A 13,746-nucleotide genomic window follows, 5' to 3' on the forward strand; every position below is an offset into this window, starting at 1 on the left:
TAAGATTCATTATAAATATGAAAAGTCAAAGTCATGTTCTTTTGGCCATCCACTCCCTTTCACCATGTAAGCTGCAAGTCTGAGGCAGTTCAGAAAGGGTATGACATCAGGGTTCAGAAAATAATGCTGCTAAAACAAGACATATTCCATGCTGGTCATCTACTGGCTTTAGAGAACCATGCAGCCTATTTTTTCCTTCACCTTATTCTTTGCTTGCAGCCCTTTATATTGCAAGCCAAAAAAAAAACCCGCCAAGACTTAGACTACCAGAAACTTCAAAATATCGCAAACTTTGAAGGGTTAATCACGTGCTGTAAAAGTCTGCAAAATGTGTGATGCCTGATATGACTGACACATCAGAAAAAAATCTGGAAATAGCAAGGATCTGGTTTAGATGTCGAGGATAGAGGTGTGATGCTGCTGTTCTGATGACACGAAAGAAGAGGCATTTTGCAATCCCCATGCCACATGGATATGGGACAGCTGAAACCAACCCTGCTTGGGATGTTGGGTCTGGCATGGTTTTAAGCTATGCATGTTTTATTACAACACCTCAGAGCACCAACTAATCTGAGCATGATTTCCTCTGTTCTAGCTGCAAGACAGCACAGAAACTAAGAGAAAAATAAAGATCAGTCTGAGGTTCAATAGCAAGGCTGAGCTTTTACATGTGTGACATCTTATATGGAGGCTTTATGACTTGTCTCACCAGCAGACAAATATCTCAGCAGGCACTTCTGCACTCAAATCTGCACTGCCAAAAAGATCTCTGCACGAATTTACCTTGAAAATTTTAAGGGCTTTGCACAGGTCCCTGGCTGCACTGTTGGCATAGAGCCATCACCAGCCAGATTAAGAGCAACATTTGGTTAAATAATGGGGTTGGTTCTGAGATTTGAAATGATGACACATGTCTAATCTGGAGTACAGATCAGGATGCCTGGAGTGTCGCAACCCCGCAGATCTCCATCACCTGAACAAAATTCCACACGTAACAGCTCTGAGCACTAAACATTTCAGAATTCCAATCCTGCAGAGTGGCAGCTACACTCACCTGCAAATCCTACAGAGATACAGCTTGGATAAACAAAGACAGGAAAGTGCACCAAGCCTCTGTCATCATCAAACCTGATTACACGTACTGATCTAGAGCTACACTGGACTAATGTCAGACCAGGAGACTCCTTTAAAAGCCTTATAAGAAACTGTCGCTCCAAACACAACTATTGATGGCAACCTTGTTCCTTCCTGCATTATTTCCTTGTTTATTGTCCTTGCAATGGATGACAGCCTTGACTCAGTGCAAGCATTAAGTCACACCAGAGTTCTCACAGCTGGTAGGAGCTACCTGTCCAAGCAACAGTGCTCAACCACAAAGGCAGTAAAATATTGGGTCTTTGTATTCAGCCATTCCATCAGTCTTCTGGTGAACTTTTCTCACTATATAAATAATGCAATTTATGAAAATTTCATCAGGTAAAATAACTAAGGAACAGTGACTCCATCTTCCTTAATCTAAGAAAGTACATTTAAGCCAAGACTGGATGGTAACAAATATCCAGCCACATGCAAAGTTCAGCATGATGGTAGGACACAGCCCTTTCAAGCTGAGTATATTAAAAAGTGCATTCTTTTTCGAAACCATATTAGAAATGGCCAAAGAAAAAGTGAAGTATGGCCTACAAAATGATAGAGAGATTGCAGCACTGCTGGACAGAACTGACAGTAAAATGAAAACAGGTTTGGTTTTTTTTCCCTCCTTATAGGTAGATGGACTGATTTCCCTCCTGAAAAGCACCAGTATTTTAGATATTATATTTTTCACTGCAACACTATTTTCAGAAATCTGTAGTATCATACAAATATGGCAAACACCACGCATCCTCCTAACCCCACGCCAAGAATAAGGCAGATGCTTCATTCACTGAGGGCAGCTGCATAGCTCGTGATGAGCAAGAAAAACCACTTGAGAAAGGTAAATGCCAATCTGTCACTGGCTATTTGAGCTTTGGCACAAGCCTTGGGTCAGCCTGCTGGGTACATGGGTGTGCTGTGCAACCATTTGAACTCAGGCATGCTGTCAGAGGCGCTTCAGAACATGCACTATTGACTCTGCAACTAGGTGGTTTAGGAAAGTAGGCATCCCTCACACAACTCAAGGACACCTGCTAGAAGAATGACATGCTGCCACAGATCAGCCAAGAAAGCCAAATTCAGATGACACTTGCTCATTTCTCTTCCACCAAAAGTGAGGGGATCAGTTTATCCATTTCTCCCTTTCAAATGCATCAAGTTTTAACAGCTCTCCTCCTTCTGGAGGCATTTTTCTATATATATAAACCAAATGTTCCTACAGTTAAAATACAGAAATAATATGTTGCCACAGGCTTGCAAAGTTGTTTTTTAAACTTAACCAGTTAAAGTCCACTGCAAACACAGAACCATGCTTCTTCACAAAAACAGATTCCTGACACTACCATTTTCTTATCCTCATCTCAGCATTTCATCTGAGGTACAACACATTCAAGCACTAGCTAAGAAAAAAATAACCATTATTGGACACAAGAGAGCAATTTTACTAAGCTCTCATTATAGGAAAAACAACATTTGTAGTAGTAAGAGCTCATAAACATACTAAAGCCATACCTTCAAACCTAATAACAACAGAATACAATATGTTCTTCTTAAATATTAAAGCCAGCACTTCGCTTTCATTAAAGGCAGAGTAAAATACAGCAAGATAGCCACAAATCTAATAATAATGGAAACTCAAACAAAGAATTATGCATCAGACTGAGGAATACCAGCCTGGTCCTCATTATAATTCACGCGTTGTTTGTTTAATGCAGGGGAAGAAAGAAAAAAATAAGGAGATTTAAAAAAAAAAAGTGGCAATTTGCCAGCTCACCTGGACACATTTTCTGGAATGTACTCTAGAACTGGATACCCATCACCTCTTCTGGATGCCAACTCCGAATGCGACTTCCAGGTCTCCACGAGCGTGCTGACAGCAGGGAAGGAGCTCAAGTGCTGAAATGTCTGCTCTCGAGCCACCGGCCGCGACAAGGATATCGTGCCCTGGGCACCGATCCTGTAGTGAAATGACTGTCCACCTGAATTTACCCCCACAATGGCAGAGGATGGTATACTGTTCTCTTGGTAATAGCTGCCATCGTCAGGCTCCTGCTTAATCCCCACACGTAGGCCTGGATTTGGAAAACCACTACCTTCACAATTTCCATCAAATGAGGAAACAGGTGGTCCTAAAATCCCAGAAAGAGAGTAATAGTCTTTGTCATCCATAAAAGAAAAATACGAGCCATCTGTAAATGGGAAAGGATTTACTGTTTGATTCCCTTTAAAGGAGGTACCAGAACAAGGATGTTTGGCCGACTCTTGCTTCACTGGTACTGGAAAGGGGGAATCTGAGTTTATTTTGCTGCTGCCGCTGTCACCAATGCAGGCGCTGCCAAAGGACCCGTCTGGCTCGGGCTTTATGAACTGAACAAGGTTCATCTGGCTGTTGTTGGAGATGGCGTTCTCCATTTCCTCCATCTTAGGAAACGTGAGTTCTTGAGCACCCTTGTCTTTTGTTTCTGGACTGGGAACGGTGTCTTGGCTTCTGCTAGGCCCCACTGGCGTGCCGGAAGGCGGGAACCCTATGGAGTTGTTAACGGGGCTACAGATGGATGATCCCACAGTGCTAACCGCTGGACTAGAACGCGTGGACCTGTTATTGGCATTGGAAGGGCTGGCAATGGAGCTCCTGGAGTTCAGGTTTGCAGGACTGGACACAGAAGATCGCATAGTGATATTGTTGGGACTCGAGACGGGAGATTTCACGCTGCAGTGGCTGGGAGGGCTGGAGATCGGCGACTTCATGCTACTGATAGGGCTGGAAAGCGGAGAGCCGACGTTGCTGACGTGCGCGGGGCTGTGCAGCATGGAGCCGCGGCTCTCAACGTTGGGCGAGCGCGACAGAGGGGTGCCCTGCCCCATGGGGCTGTGCATGGCAAAGTTCCCAAAGCCAGCGGTGGTTGAGGACATGGAGTTAACTCCCGCAGGACTACACACCGAAGAGGCCATGTTCTGAGGGCTGCAGCCTGAGGGGCTTTTCTCTTGACACATGATGGGGCTTTTGACAATCGTGTGCATGGCACCGCCGTTCACAGCGCTCCCAGAGTCCGACATCAGAGACCTCAAGGGCCTGCTGATGCTGTGGAGGGGAGAGGAGCAATGGCCATTCTCCTTGTAGAGCTTCACCAGCTGCTCCACGTTCTGGTATATCTTTCCTGGGCTCCCCTGGTTCTGCTGATCGTAGTGGTAATCGGCGTCTCGTATCGAATCCATGTACAAACCCATGGATTCGGCCACCGTTGCCGACAGCTCCTTGGACTCTGTTTCGGTTTTGATGTCAGAGCGCAGGAGGCCAGGCTGGCTGTTGTCTTGCTGCAGGCAGGAGAGTAGCTCAGGTTTTTCTTTGCCGTTTCCTTGAGCGCTGCTGTTTGCGAAAGTGCCAGCGGCGCAGCTGACATTTACAATCTCCATGTAGTTACTATCATCAGTCTGCTCTCCAGCACCTATGGAAGAATACTCCACAGACTGAGAAACTTGACCCCACCGTCTCTCCATATCTAAGCCTTCTGGGTAGCTGTGGTATCCTTTTGTCTCCATAACTAGCAAAGACATATATAAAAAAGTAAAATTAATGACAGGACAGTGTGACTTCCTAAGGAAATTTCCTAATTTCCTAAGGAAACAAGGCGTATCCGCTTTCTCTGTCTATCCTCCTCTCTCGCTCTGCCTGCCAGTCCCATTTCCCTGCCCCATCCATCATCTCTCAACCATTTGTCCAATTTCAATCAAACCGAGAGAAAGGTCTCATGGATATGACAGCCCTATGGGCTCAGGGAGAAAACAGCTCAGCAGTTGGGGAACACCCAAATTATTGCTCCCAGCCCTGCCCCAAAAGGAATGGCTTGGCAATGTCAGCAAACCGCCCACCCTCGCTGGCCATAGCCCCACGGACAGGGCCAGCTGTACCAGGGGCTGTCCCTCACCTAAAAAAGAGAAAGGGGAGTAAGGAAGGAGGGGATCCAGAGAGGTCCTGAAAGGACATGCTGGTGGCAGGCAGGATGAAAACTCAGTGGAAATTGCTCATTACAGAGCTTGGAGGAGCTCTGCTCCTCCGAGGACCTTCCACTGCCATGTTACAGGGACAACAAAGCAAGGGAGACTGCTGTTTTAAAGAGATTTCATCATCCTCACTATTCAGCCTAACCCAGGATGCTTTAGAAGGAAGCAGTGGTTCTGAGGGGCTGGGAGCTGACTCGCCCCTTCCCAGCCACACAAACTTCTCGTACAACCTCCCAAGGAGACATGAAGGTGTGGAGAGACAAGGAGGACAGCAGATCAGTAGGAAACATTCCTGCCACAGAGGAAGGGGATCAGACTAGGTGGGAATGCATGGCTGTTAAATGGATCCATAACTCTGCCAATTCTGCAAACTTCCATGGCAGCCAGCAAGAGGAATATATAAAGCAAAGTAAACCTTGTTCTAAAATGGACCCTAAAAAAACCCCTCCCATCCCACATGCCACTTTCACAATGTAAGGAGCATAATCATGACCCTGTCTCTAACAATCTGAAAACCAACATATAAGTAACAACAATTATTTTTTAAGGATTTGGCTCATAGTATCATTAGAACTGCAGAAACTCAAGTGCCAACAGTTACAGTATCAATATTATCCAAATATTTTTTTCTTTTCAGAATGTATTCATTTTCCAATATTTAATTTAGTGTTCTACCCCTTTACTTAACACTTCTTAACTAAGCTATTTTGAGCAAAATAACAAAAACAGAACAAAAAAAAAAACGCAAACTGAATGACTTGACTACTTCTTTGCCCTTACTTAACTGGAACTATAGCCCAATGCTTACATTTCCCTCAAGCACAAATTTTATTAGAACCCAGAATTATGTCTCACATCATCATGTACATTAAATCACATTTCTATAGTATAAAATTTTCAGACAGAAGTGCCTAATTCCACATAAAGTCACCCCCAGATAATCACCTACCCTTGATTTAAGTGCTGAGCAAGCCTAAATCCTAGAGAAATCAATTGCAGCTGTGAGTGACCCGCATTTCTGAAAACCAGGAAACTTAGTTAAGGCTTAAAATTAGGATGTAAGTTAATTTTAACTCTCAGAAATACCAGCAGAACCACTGCATGCCAGGAAATCTCTGTTGCAGGCCTAACATTACAACAGTGTTTGAGCATTGTAGGGACTTCTCCCACAGCAGTAAAATCCAAACTTCATGTACAATCAATAGCCGAGCATACTCTGAAACTTCAGCAAATAAAAATCTGAGTCACACAAAGGAAAAGAAAGTAGAAAATGCCCTGATCCTGCACTTGCAAAGGCTGGTAAATATATCTGAGAGGATCAAAAAGCAGCAGAGATTATCTGTGGCCTAATACAAGTTCAGTTTAAAACGAGAGCTATAAACTAGGGAGAGTGCAGTAGCAAACAGAATTTCTGCAAGTGACGGTTTCTGTCACCTCCAAGTGCCTCGGTGGATACCAGAACCAAATTAATAATCTCAGGGGTTACTGGTAGCATTAGGGTTTGGTTTTGTTCTTTTGGGCAGAACTTATTACAACTTGACTAGCACATCTATCCACGGAATCCACACTTCACCGACTGCACACACATGCCTTTTTACTAACTTTCACTAAACAAATCTGACTGGGGGCTACAACATCCACGGACACCCACAACTAAAGCTCAGCACAGTTACATACAGGAACCAAGATCACCTCTACCTGACACTTTACAAAAGCAAGAGACATTGTGAACACAGTAGCATATCCAGACTCCCTCTCTGGAGAACTACCGAGACATTGCTAGTTGTATATTTCACCCCAAACATACCTAGTTGTATATTTCACCCCAACATACCTAGTTGTATATTTCACCCCAAACACATCTAGTTGTACATTTCACCCCAAACATATCAACAAACGCAGCCCTCCGCAGCACAAATCTCCGATCAATTAGGCATGAAACTAGTCTCGCAGCAACAGCCAAATAAAAAATCAAATGGTACCTGGTATCCCTGCAACCAAAAGGTCACCTAGATACGGGGAAATCTGAAGTAAGCCCAGCTTCACAAAAAAAAATAAACTGGTGGTTCAAGCAGCCACCCACTTCTTAATTCTCGGTGTTTGTAAACCAAATTTCCTTAAAGTTTCACTGTCTGACAGCCACCCCGCTGACACAAGACTGCCCGGGGGACCTGAGTTTCGCGGCTGGCCTGTGGTTTCCCCCCTTTCTCCCGGGTACGGGAGCGGCGCGGGGAGCCCCGGCACGGCCGCCCCCGGACCCAGCGGAGCCGAGCGCGGGTCCCCCTCGTCCCCGCGCGTTAACATCCGCGCAGGCAGCGCTGATTTCCCCATTCACCCTCCGCTGCGAGGAGCATCCCCGCAGCTCCCAGCGAGCAGCCACCGCTCTGCATCCCTGTCCCCCCCGCCAGCCTAGCCAGCCTTCCCACAGGTGCAACCCGGGCTGTCACGCGTGGGGGGGCCCGGCAGTGTCCGGAAGCTCGCTCCCTCCCTTCCCTCCCTCCCAGGAGCCCGCGGGGGAGGGGGATCCACAGCCCAAACCCGCTTTCGGCCCCCTCCTGCCGCCCGCCCCCCGAGCGATGCAGAACAGCGCTTCCTCCCGTGCAGACGCCGCTCCCCGCCCTTCACGGCGGCAGGGTCCGGGCCCCGCTGCCGAGCCCCCCGGCTCACCCGGCCAGCAGCACCTCCCGCCGCGGTGCGGGGCGCGGAGCGGTGTCCCGGCCGGCCCGGCCCCGGTACCTGTTGCGGCGGGGCGAGCCCGGGGCGCGGGGCGCGGAGCGGAGCGCAGGGCGGTGCGGAGCGCAGGGCGGGCGGCGCGGCTCCCCCGCCCCTCCCCCGCCTGCCCGCCCGCCCGAGGCGCGCCGCGCCGCCCGGTGACACGGAGCGGCACCCGGGAGGGGACGGCAAAAGGTGCCAAGTCCTTTAAAAACATGTCACATGCCCACATAAAGTTCAAGTTTACGTCCCGCCCGCCGCCCGCCGCGATTGGCGGGCGCGGCCCGGAGCGCGGCGCGGTCGGGGCCAGGCGGGCGCGCCATTGGCTGCGCGGCGCCGTCACTCACCCGCCGGGCGACATGACTGATACAAAGTTGCTGCGACACAGCCTGGGAAACGCATCTCCTTAAAGCCGCAGGGACCGGCGGCCCCGCACTCCGCCCGCGGCTCCCCGCGCACCGCCCCGCGCCCCCGGCCGGACGGCGGCCCCGGCACCGTGCGCACAGGTGAGGTGCGCGGGGCGCGGCCGCCCCCGCCCGGTGCCCGCGCCGCGCCGGCGGCAGGGCCGGGCATCGCCTCTCCGCCGGCCCGGGGTTTCCGCCTGTCAGCGGCGCATGAATGCGCACCGTGCCGATGCAGCGGCGATTTAACCAGGGAAATTTTAAAAAATTAATGTAATTAGGTGGAAGGGGGAAAAAGAAAGAAGAAAAACGTACGAGGGTAAAAAAAAAAAAGGAGCGGAGGAGCGACGGCGGCGGAGCGCAGGAGGGTTCAAGGACTCGTCCTCCGCTCCCCGCCGGGCTGGCTCCGCTCCGCGGCAGCCGCGCATCCCGCCGGGCGCCCCGCCCGCTGCCTCCCGCCAGCCAGAGGAGCCGCCGGAACGACCCCTGGCCCCGGGGTTGCTGCCACCTCCTATTCCCCAGTGTCCCCCTGGGTGCCTGCGTCCCGGCTGCAGGAATACCCCTTTCCCAGACAAGCCTTTAAAAAAAAAAAAAAAAAGAAAGAAAGGGAAAAAAGCCGCCGAGAAAACTTTCAGGCGATGCGCTCCCAACTCGCTCGCTAAATACCGCCCCCAGCCCCCGGTCAGCGGCCCCTGAGAGCCCCGCTCCCGGCCCCAGGTGCGCCCCACGGCCCGGCGGGGACAGCTCCCGGCCCCGCGGGGTGACAGCGGTGCCCCGGGAGCGGGGCCGGAGGCTGAGCCCGCCGGGCAGCGGCAGCGCCGGGCACCGCGCACCTTCTCCCGCAATCGCCCGTGCGCGCCCGCAGGGACCCCGCGTGTGCTGCTGCGGGTTGGTATTCCAGAGTCACGGCGAAAGCGCCAACATCCCCAGGATTTGGGCTGTCACGTGCCCCTCTCGTTTTCCTATTCTGCCAAATATCGACCCACACTCACGGGCCGAGGCGGCGGCTCCCAGCGCCCGCGGCGCGACCCGCGGAGGAGCAGCCGCCACCCCCGCCGCGCTTCCCCGCGGGCGCTGGCGAGCAATGGACGTGTCCTTCCCGCGAAGTTTTCACGGATGGGGACGGGACTAGCCGTGACCTGGATACGCCGGCCGGTGTGTCGGACACCCGCCCCGCTGCCCCCCGCGCCGCTGCTCGCCCCGCGCAAGGCTCCGCGCTGCACTCACTCACCTCCCCTAGGACATGGTGGCGCGGCGGGGGGAGGAGACGCGGCCCCCGGCTACTGGCAGCGAACCATCCGGGAGCCCGCACCGCCACCCAGGGTAGAGAGGAAAAAAAAAAAAAAAAAGTACGCGGAGGAAGCACCGGGAGCGCGGCCGGGCGGCGGGAGGGAGGGAGCTGCGGCGGCAGGCGGCGGGGTGCCCGCGGCGCGGCTCGGCTCGGCTCGGCTCGGCTCGGCGGACAGCTCCCACCATGGACGCCTAGGTGGGTGGGTGTTCCCGCGGGTCACACCCTCGCCCGCCGGCGGAGGGGAACGGGGGGTGGATCCAGCACCGGTGGAGGAGGAAGGGGTTTTTTGGGGGTGGGGGGGAAAAGAAGAGGGGGCGGAGAGGGAAGGAGGGAGAGAGACACCCTCCAAAAAAAAAAAAAAAACCAACAAAAAACAAACCCGAAAAAAAAAATCAAACTTATGTCATTCCAGGTAAAACTCCCATCTGCGCCACCAAGGAAGAGGAGGGAGGAGAGTGGCGAGGGTGTAAACTTTTTCCTCCCCCCCGCCCCCTCCGGTGCCGCCCGGCCCCTCGCAGCGCCCGGCGGCCGCGGCGCCCCCGCCGCCCCTCCCGCGCCGCCCGCCGCGGCGGCTCCCGGCGGCTCCCGGCGCCGCGGGGTTTCTCACGCACGGAGCCCGCCGCCGCCGCGGTTCCTGGTTCGCGGAGCCGCCGGAGGAAGGGAAGGAGGGCGGGCGGCGGGGGAGGAGGAGTGTCTCCCCGTGCCCTTCCCCAGGCGGAGCGTCTCTCCCGGCCCTGGCGGCGGCGGAACACCCCTCCCCTCCGCTCCGCTCCGCGCTCCGACCGCCCCGCTCGGCCCCCGGGCGGGCTGCAGGGAACGGAGCGCCCCTGGACGGGATGGCGGGAGGAGGCTGCGCTCCCCCCCGCCGGGCCTGCGCCTTCCATCCCCCCGTCCCCGCCGCTGCCGGGCGGGGGGAGCCGGTCCCCGCTGCCCCCCTGCGTGCCCTTGTGTCCCGGGATACGGGCAAGCCGCGGGTGCATCCGCGCCGCACTCGCGGGGCTGCGCTGGCGCAAACCCGCCCCGGTTCCGCACACTAACGGGAAAATCGGTGCTAACAGCGATGCTGGTTTTGAAATAATATTTCACTTGTGGCTAAGGTCTTTTAGAACTGATTATGTTTGAGTTCGGGGCATTAAATGTCTCTTCATTTAAACATCTTAGGGGAAAAAAACCTAGGTATTGGAGGAAGGAAAGTCTTGGCCCTATTTTAGTAGTCTCCATGCAAGTCTTTAAACGTGGGAAAGGGCTGCTCGCCGGGAATTTTACCTGTGCCGAAGTCTGTAGGATCGGGGCCTTGGAAAGGGCAATATTTTATCAGCTGTTGTTTGCATCCGTCAAAGTTTGTGGGTAACTTGATAAATGTTAAACAGGGAAGCAGAAAGTGCTGGTGAGGCCAGACTCGGAGATAACAGCACATTCAATAGCTTAATTTCACAATTAGTTTACTGTATTATTGGAAGCAAATCATATTTCACTGTGCCTACACTAGTGCTCTATTTTTAGCCATAATCTAGCTAAAAAGGAGGAACCTACTGAGATGTATTATAACATCGAATGTGAACAATTCTCTTCTCTCTCTTTTTACTCATTTTGTGTCATACATCTGGTTTGGAATACAGCTCATTTATTAATTGAACAGAACTACCGTGGATGGGCTGGAGGCTGCAATTCCAAAGCAAAGTTCCACGCAACTCTGCAAGGAACCCGGCGAGTCACAGCCATGCAAAAAGCATCCAAGCACACTGTCAGCTCTCCCAATAACTGGCATAGCCAGAACAAATATTTTTTATTAATTAAGAATTACAGCGTATTTGGCTCTTTGATTGCACTTTTTTTGTTTTACTTTTCTTGATTTTTTTTGGGGTGGGGGCAAAGTTGTAAATGAAAAAGGCATTTTAAATGTTTGGATGTAGCCTCAGTCTTTGTGTTGCATCATTTTTTTTATTGTATTTTTAAGAGCAAAATGGAGATAGAAAATAAAATTGAGGGACTATACCAATCTACTGTCTTAGTACCAAATATTTGATCCCCTCCCTTTCCCCTGTGATGCAGACAGAGATGGCTGCTGGAAGAATAAAGTACCTTTCACGGTATGTGCAAGATGCTCACAGTTTTTCCACAAATTCAGTAGAAACCTCATTTGTTTTCTGTTTGTGGTTCACAGGAGCACTTAGCTTTTTAGTGGTTGACACTATATCTATTTTTAGCAGCATTTTAACAGCTGTCACTAACAAATACGATCCCATCTTGAACGAGAAGGGGAGTTTATCTGTTTTATTTTAAAAAATCAGACTACATAGTTGTCAGATTACAAAATGCAATTTGGATCTTTATCTGCGAAGAGAAAAGGCTATATTTTCTCATTATGCCAATTCCATGGGGGAAAGAAAAAGGGGCATGTGTAGGGGGCTTGATAAAGTAACAGGGCTTTGGAAGTAATGTTATTCAAATGCATACAAATGTATATATAGCACATTTCAGATCTGGTTAAAAGTGGTCCTGTTTTGCTGCCTTCTGCAGCTGTGTGCAATGGGGGAAGCCGCAAAGAGTCGAGTCATAGTTTTCCAAGTAGGTCAAGAGGAGCAGCACGGACACCTCCAATGAGCGGTTCTCTTCCCTGCTATTAGATTTTCTGTGAGGTTAACTCATGTCACACACATGACACTGAAAGCAGCAGACAGACAAGTGTTAGGGCACTCTTGCAGCAGATGTCATCTCTGTTCCTAAAGATAGGGGCAAATTTGCTATGGATAATGCATTACAAAACAAGATAACGCTGGGACTCGGCAAGTGTCAAATTGTACCTCCTCCAGTGCTTGGAGAAGTGAGTGAATTGGTATTAGGGGCTGCAGGAGCAGCGATGTGGTGTAAAAGCAGCCTACTGTACTGTCTCACTTAGAGGTCATGTGCCGTATTTTGAGAACTGAACCAAAGCGGATGAAGTTTTGAGCCGGTTCCAACTAAGGCAGCTGGGCATTTCCCACTTCTCTCCAGCTCCAGCCCAGGAATGCAGGCAATCACATGGTCACACATATTATTCCTTTACCCAACATTACACACCGTAGATTTAATTTTTGTGCCATTTGGCTCATGTGGGTTTGATTACTGGAGATTTGCAGCTGGTCAGAAGTAGTTTGGGAAGACACTGGGAAAACATTGGGGATGACAGGTGAGAGTTTACTTTCCCTGACCAACAGACGTGAGTCTTCCAAGAGAGGAGTCCACAGTCTTCTCTGACTTGCCAGTTAATTGTGTTAAAGCTAGTTTCCCAAGCCATGCTGAAAATTTTTAGAAGTTTTTACAAGACTGTAAGTAAGCATGTTTTCTGTATGGTATGTTTATGTTCTCCAAGATATCAATATTTTACCTCTTTAGTCTAATTTTGAACAATTTTGTTTTCTAATTATAGAGAAAACCTTTAGCTGAGCAACAGAACATGTTCCCTTTTAACCTGTATTTTTTCTTTTCTACCTTTTTTCCCCCCTTTTTTTTAATGCTCTTTAATGGCCCTGTTGTTACTGTGGTTGAACCACATCTAAGTATAGTACAAGTGCATTTCTAATGCACATTGGCATTAGCAACCACTTGCTTGTGCAAAGGGCCAAGACGTGCATTTAAAAACGTCTATTTCCAATACATTTCAAATCACAGTTTTTATTGACTATTAGCACCAATAGTTTCAAAATAAAATTGCTTCAAAATAAAAACAGCACCAATAAAATAAAATAAAAATAGCACCAATTGCTTCAAAATAAAAACATCCCACAGGGAGTTGCTTGCTGTGGATAATAGGTCTTGTAGACAGTGGCAGGACAAAGAAAGCATAAAGAATAACACATGGGCAGTACTTTGTATTTTTTGGAGCTTTAATATTGCCATGTGCTTACATTGCTTATAGTCAGCTTCTCTCTTGCACTATTTCTTGTAAGACTATGTAACTTTTAAAAATAATTGTCATTGCCACAGAAAGGAGCCTTATCTCAATATTAATGAATTCCCAAGCAATAAAAGGTCATGGCAGCTAATTGTGTCTTAATATTTATCTACTACCTACTGGCATTTTTGCAGTATCAAATGGTAACTCATACCGTAATCTGATAAAAATTTTGTAGGAACCATAATAGTACTGCACCTGTGCCAAAAACCCAGACACAGTGTTTAACAGCAGTAAAAAGAGCAAATAGCACCCTCCAGCACTTAATAAAC

The 13,746-nt window shown here is 49.8% G+C and overlaps 2 protein-coding genes across 3 annotated transcripts in view; one reads left to right on the forward strand and one right to left on the reverse strand.

Annotated features, from left to right (window-relative positions):
- NR3C2 (nuclear receptor subfamily 3 group C member 2) overlaps positions 1–9,561 on the reverse strand; it is a 190,013-nt gene extending 180,452 nt beyond the window's left edge. Inside the window, exons 1-2 of one of the 2 annotated variants that reach the window (XM_058802915.1) lie at positions 9,481–9,561; positions 2,909–4,676 (exon numbers count right to left, since the gene is read on the reverse strand). In XM_058802915.1, the coding sequence (XP_058658898.1) occupies positions 2,909–4,674 (1,766 nt within the window). In that variant the 5' untranslated portion in view covers positions 4,675–4,676; positions 9,481–9,561. Of the gene's footprint in view, positions 1–2,908; positions 4,690–9,480 lie in introns of those variants that run through there. The other variant, XM_058802914.1, reaches the window with a different exon arrangement.
- On the forward strand, positions 7,713–10,662 carry LOC131557244 (nascent polypeptide-associated complex subunit alpha, muscle-specific form-like). The gene is made up of 3 exons (XM_058804313.1): positions 7,713–8,246; positions 8,967–9,735; positions 9,953–10,662. Exons 1-3 carry the CDS (start codon positions 7,713–7,715, stop codon positions 10,660–10,662), a joined length of 2,013 nt encoding a protein of 670 aa, XP_058660296.1.
- The last annotated feature ends 3,084 nt before the right edge of the window (positions 10,663–13,746 follow it).

This window comes from Ammospiza caudacuta, chromosome 4, assembly GCF_027887145.1.
Source record: "Ammospiza caudacuta isolate bAmmCau1 chromosome 4, bAmmCau1.pri, whole genome shotgun sequence".
Lineage (NCBI taxonomy): Eukaryota > Metazoa > Chordata > Aves > Passeriformes > Passerellidae > Ammospiza > Ammospiza caudacuta.